We start from the raw sequence: 15282 nt of genomic DNA on the forward strand, positions 1-15282 counted from the left end.
TTTGTTAAGTTTATACAGGATATGGAGTGCGGCCAGCATCCTATATCCGTTTGGAGTTATTTGGAAGGGGGCGACACCAAAATAGTTGGCCACCCCCACAAAAAAGGGATGAAGAGGGAGGTAAGCTCCCGCCTCAAGGTGATACCGGGACCAGGCGCTGTTTGCACCTCCTGGGAGGTTAGCCCTCTGGTCTGTGGTAGGACGTATAATGGTTACCCCTGTAAGGGGGAATTTTCTGAAGCAGTTAGCGACCATTCGAGGGGTCACTGAACTGGCTGGGGAAGTATACCACACGACATCAGGCGGATTCCGATGACGAGGGCGAGCCCTAATTTGGATATTAGGATCAGGAACGAGATTTTCTCGACCACTGGTCGAGGGAACCCTAGCCTGCGAATCAGGCTGGGCAGGAGAATTTGGGTTGCTTCCGGACTCAGGTCTTTTCTTGCCAGAAGACATGGAGCGAGCCATTGGAGAGGAAGGATGGGGTCTGGAAGAGGATCGCGAGAAAGGAATCTCGTGGATACGGTCAGCTAGTTGTTCTTCTCCCTCGAGCAACTGGGCGAGAAGGTCATCGTCGATGGGTCTTTCACCTCCCCACAAATCTGGCATTAAAATCTGCAAACAGAAGAATGGGGAGGTGAGGATGTGGAACTTTTAAAAGGCTTTTTATAATAACGCTGGTCGAGTATAAAAGTTAGGCTTTTATACAACAGCATTCTAACAAGAAGCTAAATCTTTCTACACGAACAGTTTGAAAAACGGATCAAAGGGTGAAAGTAAAAAAAATTTCTGGAAAAGCTTTTTCAACTCCCCTTAGGGCGGGAAAAATTTATTTTTCAACTGGTTTAAAGATCGAAATTTCACTTCAGTTTTACGTCCTAAAAAGCATGATCCTGGATTTTAAACTAACTCGTAACTCTACTGTGCCTACAAAACATTCTGTCTACAAGCACCTTAAACCAGAAACGGAAAAATTTAAACGGTACACCATCAGAAGCATGCACCACGAGAAATTAGAAGCGTGGGGTTTCGAAAACTTACCGAGAAGAGTGATCGTAGGGGTGGAAGAAAGGTCTTCGGAGATTAAAAAGCCCACGGTCTGAGTCTTGGAAGCGCAGGAAAACGGTCTCCGGAGAAGTTTAAAGCTCTGGTTTTTGGGGTTTTCTGCAAAGACAATGGCGTGCCTAAAAAGATAGAAGAGGCTTCGACGGTCTTATATAAGTTTGTTTCTGATATTAAAAAAGTGTAATCATTTGTTTTCCTTCTTCAGAGCATGGGGAAACGGGATGGCCGTCGAAATCGTTTCTGGGGAACCGAAAAGACATGATTAGACAGAAGTGGGTTGCTTTTTTCAAGAACACACGAAGGGTTCTGACACGTCAGGAGGGGTTACGGAAGAGTCGTTCGTCCAAAAGTTTATTTACTGTTCGTAGTAAATAAACTTTGGGGGGCAAATGTTATCCAATAAATTAGCATTGGTGACGTGGCAAGTAATCTCTGGACACGTGGCTGACACCTGGAAGCGTTTGCTAGAGCATCGAGCAGAAGACACCGTAGAAGCAGGGTAAGCCCGTCTTACCCGCGACCAGTCTGGTCGATGGTTCCGTGTACAAGGCAACATTTATGGGAAGATCTTTATGAATCCTGAATTTATCTCATACAATCTTCTGGGTATCCGATTATTCAGGAAAGAATATCTATAACAATCTTTTGTAACCCTCCTTGAGCCTATAAATAACAAGAGATAGCTCAAAGGAAGGGACTTTTACTTTTGAATCATTCCAAACTATAGTAATTCTCCAAGTAAACTTGTATTGTTCTTCAGAGGTTAGTGAAACTCATCGAACCCTGGTTCTTTGATCACCCTTCTGATTCTTATATCAATATCAGTATAAGTGGACGTAGGTCATTACCAGATCCTGGGGCCGAACCACTATAAATCACTGTGTTTTCTTTACTTTTGTCATTACGTTCTTCTCTACACATTCGTTCATATCAATCATGTTTTGACTCCGTGTCAGTTGGCCAAATCTTGGGTCAACAATATTAAAGAATAATAAATTTAATTTTTGATATAAAAATTCTTATAAATACAAAGTTAATAATATCAAAAATTTAGAAACAAAAAAAATCTAGTTTTAAATTTTTTTAATAAATACATAATTTTTATAAATATATATTTACATAATTTAGTTTATTTTTATAATTATAATCTACAAATTTTATAAATATGTTAAAGAATAATAAATTTAAATTTTGATATAAAAATTATTATAAATACAAAAGTTAATAATATGAAAAATGTAGAAACAAAAAACATATAGTTTTAAAAGTTTTTAATAAATATGTAATTTTTATAAATATATATATATTTACATAATTTAGTTTATTTTTAAAATTATACTATTCATTAATTACAATTTTATATTTTTTATTTGAATTTTGGCGACATTTTTATGACTGTCGGCATTGGACTTTTATTAACTATCGGTGTTGGGGTCAATAGCGAAACGTTTAACTGTCGGCATTGGTCTTGAATTAACTGTCCACGTTGGGGTCAATAGCGACACATTTTAACTGTCGGCATTGATCTCGATTTAACTGTCAGTGTTGGGGTCGATAGCGACATCTTTTAACCGTCAGCGTTGGTCTCGAATTAACTCTCGGTGTTGGAGTCAATAGGGACAGTCAAATGCAACAGTGACAGTTATTAGCTGCCGGCGTAAAGTCTTGCTAAGCAATTACGACAGTCAGTCGAGTTGACTATTGTGGTTGGATGTCGGGATAGCCCAGTATTGTAGTAGTGGTCGCCGGAAAATGCTTCCGAATGAGTGAAGATACCCAAAATCTCGCCGGAGAAAAATAGCGAGTTGACCGGAATGACTTAGTGGGCGACATTTCTCTCGCGATGCTAATTCCAACGGTGCCACCCACTCGCTGAACGGTGGTCGGAGTTCACCCGTAAGTCACTACAAAGTTTCGATGGCAAAACTTCGAAGTGGCCATACGGGCGCGTCCTTGCTCTGATGGTCACCAAACTTTGGAGTTGCTGTCGTCGCCGGTGGGGAAGCTGCAGCACCGACGCATGTCGGAAATGGTGGCAAGTGGTGGTTGGGTGTGGTGCCCTTGTCATGGGTTGCCTAGAGAAAAGCAAGGAAGAAAAGAAAAAGAAGAAAGGTGCGGAGGGAGAAGAAAAAGGAAGAAGAAAAAGTCTGATAATTAAAATAAAAATAAGTGGGTTCCACCACTTAATAGCAAAACTTAAATAATATTATTAATTTTTTTTTTTCAGTAAGATTCGGTATATATGAATGCATCCTAATAAACAGTAATTAAAGTTCCAAATGAGTGTATATATCACGAAATTATAATATGAAGCTTCTTCAAAAATAATTTCCATATACATGAGACTACATACAAAATATATATGTATATTTATATGATCATTAATACTCAAGAAAATTGAAATGAAACGTTGAACAAAGTTATACAAATTATAGTATATATATTTTGCTGATATTTTTATAGGGAGGGATTTGAAAGAACATTGATAAAGAGAAAAACCAATCAATAACGACCGGCGTTGACAAAATTGCAATTGTCTCGAATTTCACCCTTGCTGGGACCGGTAAGGACTTGAACATTGCCAAGCTTCTTCATGGATTTCTGAAATTGTTGGTTGAAAGTATATGAGTTTTTAGCCAAAGTCTGGACAATGTACAAAGTTCTTGAATCAGAATAGAGTCGCTGATCAGTTGATAAGACTCCTGTTTTCCTATTAATTAGGTTATTATAATATTCATTGTCGAATTTAGTCGGAGTTTCTGAGTCTAGTTCTACGTAGAGATCGGTCGACCATCTGCATTTTCTTCCCAAGTAATCGGCGTAGTTTGGATCGATGGTCCGATCTAGTGACTCGGTCAGGCTGTAGTTGAACAGACGGTATTGTATGGACTCACAAGATGCCCTTCCAATGGTGTGAGCCCCTGACATTTTTTACTATTAAGCTTAGTTTTGCTATATCATAAACAAAGTGACTACTTATCATCCAAATATTTTTCCAACAATTTTAAAGTCTCATCTTAAGGATGGATAATGTAATAAAAATGAAGTGAAATGCGCATATAACTGTACTTGAAAGTAGTACTGTTTCAATGTAAATGGCTCACCAGAAAGGGAAACCAGGTCATCATTGTCCAGCCCTAGAGACTGGAAAAACTCGATCAAATCTGTGATGCTCTCGCGGCCCATGGGTACCAATGACTCAGCTTCTTTAGCAATGGAAATGAGGCCGTCTTTCCTTCCAAAGTCAACTGTCCAGTATTGACCTCCAGCTTGAACCGTGGCATCTCTTGCAGCTGCAGTCAGAATATCAGCACACGACACCGTTTTCGGACACTTCTTCTCTAGCTCTGATTTGATATCGTCAATCACTTCAAATCCTCTGAGTGTTTTGCTTGTTGTTGCTGTCCTCTCGCTTCTTTCGTCATTTAGCAAAATTGAGGCATCACATCCCTATTTTAAAGCCAATAATAATGCAAATAAAAAGATTATGTCAACACTACAATATTCATAAAAACTCAAAATATAAAAAATATATTGATAGTTTTTCAATATAAAAACTGTGTAGATGAGGAATTTTTTTTGTTTTAAAGGTTTGTTTTATTAACTTTAATGAAGTCTTCTAAATATTTAAAATAATATTCATTTACAATAAACTAAAATAAATATTTATTAATTATGTTAATATAAATTTAAATATTATAAAATATCATTATTATAATAATATTTAATATAAAACTACATATATAATAATTATATTAATAAAAATTAAAATGTTATAAAATATCATTATTATAATAATATATAATACATTTAATGTATATTAATATAAATTTAAATGTTATAAATACTATTTTGATAATAATATATAATCCTAATATTATTAGTATGAATTCAAATATTATAAAATATTATTATTATAATAATATTTAATATAATTATATAGTATAAAATATAATAATAATAATAAATATAAAATATTCTTAATTTTTATTAAAAATGTTATCATTTATGTTTAAAAAAGTTATCCTATTATATATATTTAAAAAAATCATAAACAATATTTTGATTTAATATATTTATATCATTGTTTTATACATAATATTGTTTATTTATTTAAAATTGATATGATAGTGATATAAATTTAATAAATATAATTGAAAAAACTATAACTAAAATTAAGCCAACAAGGTATTCATTGCTATCTAGTATATATATCTATAAAATAAGTGTGTAGATAACATAAATTATTGGTTTTGACAATTTTTTATTTTTTTTAATGTTAACTTTAACGGAATATTTTTATATTTAACAGAATATTCTTATATTTAACGGTAGTTTATAAACACTTAAACTTAAATAAGATAACCCGACAAAAAAAAACTTAAATCAAATAAAATAAATAATTAAAAAAATTAAAATAGGATATTTTTTAGATAATTTATAATGTTAATTATTTAAAAATAATAAATAATTAAACAAATTAAAATATGATATATTTGAGATATTTTAAAATAATAACTATTTTAAAATAATAAATAATTAAACAAATTAAAATATAATATTTTTGAGATATTTTACAATAATAATTATTTTAAAATAATAAAATCATACATTTTATAATTTAAATAAAATTTAATTAAACTTAAACTCACTTATTAGAATAATATCATATTAAACATATAATATAATATACTGTGAATTAGCAACATATTGTTTTTAAAAAAAAACTAGCAAGAAACTTAAATTTAAAATCCACGTATAATATTTAATATTACATTAAATATATAATATATAATCTCTTATTGTTACTCCCAAATTAAAAAATTAGAACAAACATAAACTTAAACAAAAATAAGTAAATTATTTCATTAAAATAGGATACTTATTTGAAATTTATATGACATTTATATAAATTTAATAAAAATAATTAATATATTCTATAAATAAAACTAATTAAACGTGCATATTGCACGTTCTTTGTATCTAGTGTGTATATATATATATATATGTACGCGCTTACTTTAAAAACAAACGTGCTTGATTAGTATTATCAAATATCAAACATATTTTCTGATATGGATTGAAACCTTTCATTTTTGGATTATTCTATTTGATTCGAGAAGAGTAGTCCAATGAGAGCTATATATATATATATATATATATATATATATAATATATATGTATTACTAGATAAAAATAATGTACAATACACGTTTGTTTAGTTTTAAAGTTATAAACATGCTTATTCAAACATGTATTTATTTTTAATTATCATGTATGTTTTAAATAAATAAACAATATAATAAAAATAATAAAATATGTTTAATATAATGTACGACATAAATATATTAAAAAGTTAAGACAAAACATTGTCTATAATTTTAATAAAATTCCATTAATTTTTTTAATATATAATACAATGAATTACACTTCTATAGTATATATATAAATATGCATATTAATAATTTCTACATATATGATATCTAAACACAACATTGACATATATATATTTACATGGCTGCATGACATATCTATAAATTACAATAATATTTTAAAAGAATTTAATAATAGATTAAGTCATAGTGTATAGTAGTATACATGCATCAACTATTTCTAATATATCTTCCAATATCCTTTGGAGAATTTGATGAAGAAAAAGAGCTCCAATCACATGATAAAAAAATAAATTATCACACAAATTAATAAGATAAAAAAATGATATGTATGACTTTATTATTTATAAGATAAAAAAATGATATGTATGACTTCTTAAAATATCTTAAAAATATCATATTTTAATTAATTAATTAATTAATTTTTGTTTAAGTTTATGTTTGTTCTAGTTTTTTAATTTGACAGTAACAATAAGAGATTATATATTATATGTTTATTATAATATTAATATTAAACATGAATTTTATATTTAAGTTTGTTGCTAGTTTTTTTTTAAAAGAAGTTTATTTCTAGTTGATAGTAGATTATATTATATTATTTGTTTAATATGATATTATTCTAATATGTGAATATTAAGTTTAATTAAATTATATTTATGTAATAAACTGTATCATTTTATTATTTTTAAATAATTGTTATTGTAAAATCTAAAAATATTATATTTTAATTTGTTTAATTATTTATTTAATTTTATTTAAGTTTAAATTATTTTTACAATCTATCGTTAAATATAAGAATATTTTGTTATATATAAAAATATTCCGTTGAAGTTAAGAAAAAAATAACAAATCATTAAATCCAAGAATTTTCGTTATCTGCATACTTATTATATAAAACAGCTATATTTTTTTATTTGATCATATAAACAAAAAATGATTACATTTAATCTTATAAAAAGAAAAATACTTAAAAATAAATAAATAAAAAAATATGCAGAAAAACATTAAACAAAAGTGTCAATCATTTTATACTAATGATTAGTATAAACAATTATTTTGTGCAAAAAATTACTAAGAATACTTTACAAAAAAAAAAAAAAAGCCAAACATATCTATATGTATCTACATGTGTTCATGAAGGCCTGAATAGTAGTGGTAAGTACTATTACGTGTATATATAATAGGATGGATGACCTTACCCGGACAGCACAGTCATGGAAGTGCAACCTGAGGAGTGCAGGAGCAAAGGTGTTATCTTTTGCTATCCATTCCCGTACTTTTCTATTCACAATATATTCCAAGTCGGGACAGCTCTCGTAATAGTAGTTATAGGAAAGGGAGTAGTCTTCGTAGTCTTCGTCGGAGTGCTTCGTGTGATGATGAGACAGTAAAGATGGAAGGGTTAGGGAAAAGATACCCTGCAAAGGTTGATCGTTATAATCATGTGGTGAAGAATCTTGATCTTCGTCGTACTTATTAAAGGAGGACGTCGTTGCAGCAGGAATTAGATCTAGTAGGTCTTTTTGTTCTTCTCTCAGAAAAGCCGCCGATTTCGAGAAAGCTGATGAGAGTGAAACTACGTGGATAATTCCAAGAAGAAAAATCGAAAAAGATATGAAACGATTCATGGTTGGTTCGGAACACAAATACTAATGTCTGGAAATTATGATGAACTCTCTCTTTATTAATGGATATATCGTGCATACATATATAAAGCATATAATATTGTACGGGATTTATTAATATACAATTAAAATAGTTTACTAAATGGTCACATAGAGGGAGGGAGTATAGTACGTGGGAAGCACAAACTCTAGAAAATACACATGACATGCCAAAATGTAATTTGAGATATATAAAGGAAATATATATATAAAATAATTGACTTTCACATATGCATGTTCACAGATCCTTTGAATATGCTATTTATTAATATGAATATGCTATTGTTTGAGGCTAAAGATGTCATACATATATTAGATACTGGGAACGTGCTGTACCCGTTTATTTAAAAATTATAAAAAATAATCATTAATTTTCTATTTATGCAATTATATAAGTTTTTTAGAAAAATTGTATCTGCTGTTTTTATTAGATGTTAATAACAAATTACTAAGAAAAAAGAAATAGACTTACAACAATTTTTTGAATGTTGATATAATAAAATTGGATACACACTATAACTATCGAGTCTCCAGTGTACTTCAACTCTCAAGCATATGCATTTCCAGCAAACAACTCGATCGAGTTGGATGTGATTAATTGTTCGACCATCATCCTTATTTCCCATCAACATTTGGGGCAACATGATCTCCCACGGGATATTGGGCTTGCCACGACACTTGTTAGTTGTTATTGGGGTGTTTATCCGTCGGTGTCAAATATTTTTTTAGAGACAATTACATATGATTTTTTTTATTTTCTTTTACAAAAATATGGGAATTTATTTTTTCTCTTAGTTACATGGGATTAATTTTTGTAAATTTTCGTATGATTTTAAATAATGCCATATATTTTAAGTGGAGTGTTTTTAGTTTTTTATGATTTCTAGGATAATTTTGTTATTTTATCTCATTTTTGTAAGGTTAAACAAAATAATTTCATATATTCTGTTTACCTTTTTCATATTTTTATATTTTATAATTGTTTTATTTTTGGTCATGTTTATAATTTCTTTTCTTCTTTTCTTTTACTGCATGTATTCTTTTTTCCTAAATTTTTTAGGTTATGTGCTTTTTTTAGAATCACTTTTCTGCTTTTTTTTAACATACGTATTATTTTCTCTATTTTTTTAAATGATTTAATATTTTTAGAATTTTTTTTCACTTTTTTTGGGTTATATTATATAACTATTTTTATTTTTATTTTTAGTCTTACTGTGATTACAATTTATTTTCTTCTTTTTTTTACTTGGAAATTATTTTTTCCAATTATTTTTAGAATAATTTTTGTCACTGTTTTTCTTCCTCTTTTTATTTTATTGCAACTACTACTTTTTCAATTTTTTTTGTTTATGTAATTTTTTATACAACTTTTGTACTATAAGTTGTTTCTTTTTTTAAGCTTGGGTTACGTATCTTTTATTGTTTTTTTTTATCTTTTTCTTTTTTTTCCTTTCATTTTCTATTTTCCTTTTATTCCTTTGTCTTTTCTTTATTTGATGGGCGAGAGTAGAAAAAATGAGTTAGAGAGGATGTTCGGTCCATCAATGGGTTAGTTGAGTCTTCTAGTAATTTTGATATAGTTTCAGCTCTTGATAATATGATGTCAAGAAGGAGCTGTATGGGCTTTACAAGATTGCTATTAAATAGCCTTGCTGGGATCCCTAACTAATGTCGCTGAAATTTTTCGCAAGAACAAAATGGTTAAATATCATCAACCTTAATTTCATGATGTATGAATACACACCTTTTAAAAAAAAATACATAGATTGATCAAAAGATTATACAAAGGACTCTTGATAGTAACACTACAAAAAAAAGGTTCAATACCGAGAACATTATACCGACAACATGTCCTCGGTATAGACATTTCATATGCGCGGGACATTTTCGCGGTTCTGAATAGGTTTAGTTGCTATACCGAGGACCTATACCGAGAACATGTTCTCGGTATAGGGTTTATAAATATCACACTCAGCCGCGAAGCCCCTTCTCCTTCCTCTCTGGTTTCTCTGGGTTTTCTCCGAAACCTCCGCCTCCCTCCGCCGATTATAGTCGTTTTCCTCCATAAAAGCTCGGTTTTAAGCCCCAAAATTGCCAAGGGTGAAGGAATTTCTGTGTATTTGTTGAAGGTATGGTTTATTTATTCATTTTATATATATATATATTTATGAAATTGTATAATGATATTTTCTAATTTTTGTTTGAAGGTTGGGTATTCGGTTTTTGTTGGATTATAGGGATTGCTAGCAAGATATTGAAGGCATTGGTAAGTTTTTTTTAATTTTTCTGTATTTTTTTAATTTTTTTTTCAATTTTTGAATAATTTATGTTTTTTTATATAAATAATATAATATTAATTTTAATAAAAATCTGAAATAATTATATTAGATAGAATGTATTTATTTTTAGGTTTTCAAAATAAGTATTAGTAAAAATGATATTAGGAATTAGAAAATTGTTAAATGATTAATTAGTATTTTTTTTAAATAAATTCTATGTTGTGTTTGGTGAATTTTATGTGTATTAAACATATTAGTAAACATATTAAATATTTGAGTGTTAATTTGAAAATTTTGGTGGTAATGTTAGTATGTTGTTGTTGTCAATTTTAATTTTTTTGCTTATGTTAGTAGTAAAAATTCAGATTTTATGAATATTGATGATTAATTTGTTGTTGTTAATTTTTAGTAGAATTTTAATATTTTGGTTAGAAAATTGAATAATTAATAAAATTTAGACTAATAATTATAAATTATATAGTTATTTAAAATGAATTTGTAATGCTCTCTGCATGATCTGGGTCTGGATATTTTTTATGTGTTATTTGCAGGATTTTAAATTTTGGGATAGATGAAAATATAGTCGTTATGCTGCCGAATTTTTTATAGAATTGTAAAATTTAGAGATATTGTGAATATTAGTAGAAGTACTCAATAAAATTTCTAATTTAATAAATAGTGAATTGATAAGTAAAATCATTTATTTTAAAATTAAGATTAAAAAAATTAACATTAACATTATGCAACTAAATTTTAATAAAAATAAACATTAATTAAATAATTTAAGTAATAATTAAATCCTAAAGTAGTTAAATAAATTTTAAACAAATCTTAGAATTTTTTTTTAAATTAATCAAACTATTCAATAAAGCATAAGTAAAATATGTAATTTAATAAATACTAAATTAATATGTAAAAAAATAATATGTGTTAGTTCTGATTAAATAAAATTAACAAATATATTATTAGAAAACCATTATTAAAATTAAAATTAAAATTAAAAAAATTAAATTTAATATTTGTTAGTTTTAATCATTATTAAAATTAAAATTAAAAAAATATGTTTTTAATATTATTTGTTAGTTGTTTTTAATTTTTCTGTATTTTTTTTAATATTTTTTTTCAATTTTTGAATAATTTATGTTTTTTATATAAATAATATATTTTAAAATTAAGAATAAAAAAAATTAACATTAACATTATGCAACTAAATTTTAATAAAAATAAAAATTAATCCTAAAGTAGTTAAATAAATTTTAAACAAATTTTAGAAATTTTGTTTAAATTAATCAAACTATTCAATAAAGCATAAGTAAAATATGTAATTTAATAAATACTAAATTAATATGTCAAATTTAAATAAGTTTAATAATATTTACACTGAAATATATTATAGTTAGATATCATAAAACAACATAATTAACTTCAAAAAGCATAAGACATTAAAAAAACATATTTAATTATATTTGCTTTTTTCTTTGGTAATAAGAAATTATTACCAAAGATATAATAGTATTATTATCACATAGTGATAATATTATATTTTTTTAGTGTTCATCACAAGAAGCCTTAGACCCGTTTAGAGAGGGTGAGTCATTGAAGAAATCATTGACAATTTTGGAAGATGAAGTGAAGAAAATAGCAGATTGGTATATTCTAAACAACTGCAATGAGATCTTGCCATATCTTCGGTAAGTAATTAAAGTAGTTCATCATTTCATTGCATGTTTATTATAACTCTTATTAGTAGCTCTTAAATTAGTTGTTTTTGTTTTTTGCAGAGAGCATAGGGAAATTTTACAGACTAGAGGTGTTGAAAACCTAGACCAATTACATAGAGAGGAATTTCCTAATTGGTTTTATAATAAGATTTATCATCTTCGACAAACAGGATCCTTGGAAGTAGATGAAGAATTAATCTCTTTAGCAAACGGTTCTTCAACTCGTGTTGCGTCGTACCCTGGGTGTGTTGTAAATGGAGTAAGATTTTTGTGTTATGACAGGGACAAGAATCGCAAAACTCAAAATAGTGGAGTCTCTGTAGCGGGTGTCGAAAATAGTACTTATTACGGCCAGTTGGAAGAAGTTTTAGTGATGTCTTATCTTTCTGGTTGTTCTGTTGTATTATTTAAGTGCAAATGGTTTGACACTAATCGGTCTTCAGGATTAAAGTTTGAGCAAAACATAACGAGTATCAAAACCAGTTCGGAGGCCTTCAAAGATGATAAATTTATCTTAGCAACTCAGGCTAACCAAGTTTTCTACATTGAAGACCTTAAAAATAAATCTCATTGGAAAGTCGTCCAAGAAGTGCATCACAGAAATGTGTGGGACATCCCACTAGTTGAAGAACAAGCGGAGGATGTAGAAGTAGATGTTATGCACGACACTAGTTCCTCTAATTTCCAATTATTCGTTGATCTTGGACCGTTGCCACAAATCAGCTTTGAACGTACGGGGGCTCCATTACAATTTGTTGAGATAGATAATGTTGCAATTGAGGAGGAGAGGGAGGAGGAAATGGAAGAAGAAGAGGAGGAGGAGGAAGAGGAAGTGGAGGAGGAGGAGGAGGAGGTTGAATATGAAGATGATGAAGAGGAAGATGAACACATAGAAACCGATGATGATAGTGAAGATTATTATAGTGATAATTAAGTGGTAATTTTATAATATGTTGAAGTAATTATTTTTAACAATAAATAATTTTATATTGTCATTTTTAACTGATAAATGTAATTTTAATATCGATTAATTTGACAGATATGGCTGATGTTATTGCTCAATCTCACGGGGGTGATGGTGGAGGATGCGATCCTCCACGTGGACCGGCAGATATCCCAGCTGATTGTGAACGAGGTAATATTTTACACATTGATATACTCCTTAAAATTTAACAATTAATCCATATTAATTTTAAAATATTGAATTTGCATACAATAGCGCCTCCAAGTAAACGTGGACGCCATAAGGGATTGAACACGCGGGAAAAGAGGGAACAGTTGGGGCGTCCTCTCCCTCTCGAGTGGGATGTGCGGGGGAGAACATATAAAGAGATCGGAGAGTACAGCTCAAATTTCTCAAGAGAGCTCGGATTACTTGTTCGACAGTACACAGATCCGGACTGTCCTCAATGGTCAAAAGTACCAAATGCCTCGAAAGAAAGAATACTTGCACATTTGGAAGTAAGTAGTTTATGTATTTTTATCTTAATTCTTATTTTATGTTATATATGATATTTACTAATAAATGTTTGTAAATTAGGATGATTTGTTTGATATTGGGCGTACTAGATATGGAGAAGGGCATATGCCTGGGATCTTGAGAGGCATTGATACTTCGTGTGCTAAAAAGTATTCTGACTGGAAGTACGATATTAAAGAGCACTTAACGATTAATGGGCCACAAAATCGTTATGGTGGTTGCACGGATACGCAGTGGCAAAAAGCAATTGATTTTTTCCGTCGCCCAGAAATTACGGTATTAATTTCTTGCTAAACTTAACTATCTTAATTAAATATATTACTAACGATAACTTTTTGCAGAAACGTTCTGTGGTCAACAAGGAAAATAGAAAGAAATTGAAAGAGCTTAGCTATGGAGGTTCTCAGTCAATCCCAGCCTTACGCTATAAAAAGGTTAGTTAATTAATTATTTTTTAGTTTATTTTTCTTATTTACGTTTAATTATTAATTTTATAAAAATATATGTACGTGACAGCGCAATTTAGAGACTGGGCAACTTGAGTCCATCCCGGATAGCTGGATGGATACTCACCATAAATCAGGCACAGGGTGGGTGACAGAGACAGCAAAAAATACTTGGGTACGTTAAGTTTTTTTAAACATTTTTCAAATTTTTAATTGTTTCAAAATTTTAATTACATTATACATTGTATCACAGGAGGAATTGCGTGCATACCGCGACACACAGCAGACACAGGCAACTGATACTGAGAGTTCCACACCAGTTTCGAGTGCGCCTGAAGATGAAGACATATCTTTGGTACAAAATGTCTTCGGAAAACGACGGGGCCACCAGAAAGGATATGGACGTATCCTTAACATAAGGGACCGAACTCCATTTGATTTTCGTCCTTCACAAACTAGAGATGAAGAGTTGTCTGAGATGAGAGAGCGTCTTCGACAGTTAGAGGAGCATGTCCGGACTCATTGTATCACCCCGGGATCTCAATCTGCCCCACCACCACCACCCGATGATCCTGATGTTGGAGCACCGACTCAGTAGGACTTATGTATGAATTTTATTACAATTGACTATTACATTATCATGTTTAAGACAAGTCTTTATTTTAATTCAACGAATACACTCTTATGTTTTTTTTTATATCTTTAATATAAGTGTTTTAATTTTATTCTATTTTCTTATATTTAATTCAAAATAAATAAATAAATAAGGGAATAACAAATATAAAAAAAAATTGGGGACAAGTCTATACCGAGGACATTGTCCTCGGTATATACCACCAAGATGTCGGTATGTACCAGTACGATGAGAAATTGAGGTTTGTTGTACCGAGGACATTTGTCACTTTCTACCGAGGACATTATCCTCGGTAAAACGTATACCGAGAACATTTTGAATGTCGTCGGTAGACGTTTTGTTTTTACCGACGCGGCTGTACCGACAACTTTATACCGACGACATTGTCTCGGTATAAGATATACCGAGGACATTTCGGCTTATACCGAGGACATTTGTTCTCGGTATAGGCCCTGATTTTTGTAGTGTAAATCGATTTCGGCATTTTGTAATGAACTCTTTCGAATATTCTGGTTAGGAGCAATATTCTCTGTTTTATTAGCATATGTAAAGTATTCTGTAGGTTGAGAGATCTCTTGATGAGTTCTTAGCTAACAA

At 29.7% G+C, this 15282-nt stretch overlaps 2 protein-coding genes across 4 annotated transcripts; one reads left to right on the forward strand and one right to left on the reverse strand.

Moving 5' to 3' along the window:
* Positions 1-3570: 3570 nt before the first annotated feature.
* Positions 3571-8089, reverse strand: LOC133799787 (peroxidase 7-like). The gene is made up of 3 exons (XM_062237784.1): positions 7661-8089; positions 4173-4518; positions 3571-3989 (listed from the first exon to the last, which is right to left on the reverse strand). The coding sequence occupies exons 1-3, from the start codon at positions 8087-8089 to the stop codon at positions 3571-3573; spliced, it is 1194 nt and encodes a 397-aa protein (XP_062093768.1).
* Positions 8090-9932: 1843 nt separating this feature from the next.
* Positions 9933-14776, forward strand: LOC133801836 (uncharacterized). 3 transcript variants are annotated; one of them, XM_062240067.1, is made up of 8 exons: positions 9933-10254; positions 10333-10391; positions 13165-13260; positions 13345-13586; positions 13666-13881; positions 13947-14039; positions 14122-14226; positions 14305-14776. In XM_062240067.1, exons 3-8 carry the CDS (start codon positions 13167-13169, stop codon positions 14647-14649), a joined length of 1095 nt encoding a protein of 364 aa, XP_062096051.1. In that variant the 5' UTR covers positions 9933-10254; positions 10333-10391; positions 13165-13166; the 3' UTR covers positions 14650-14776. The 3 variants fall into 3 exon arrangements, with proteins under 3 accessions (XP_062096051.1, XP_062096053.1, XP_062096054.1); XM_062240070.1 differs by lacking the exons at positions 9933-10254; positions 10333-10391 and adding exons at positions 12004-12095; positions 12186-13062; XM_062240069.1 differs by having other exon boundaries at positions 9933-10391.
* Positions 14777-15282: the final 506 nt, after the last annotated feature.

Source organism: Humulus lupulus, chromosome 9, assembly GCF_963169125.1.
Source record: "Humulus lupulus chromosome 9, drHumLupu1.1, whole genome shotgun sequence".
NCBI classification, from domain to species: Eukaryota; Viridiplantae; Streptophyta; class Magnoliopsida; order Rosales; family Cannabaceae; genus Humulus; species Humulus lupulus.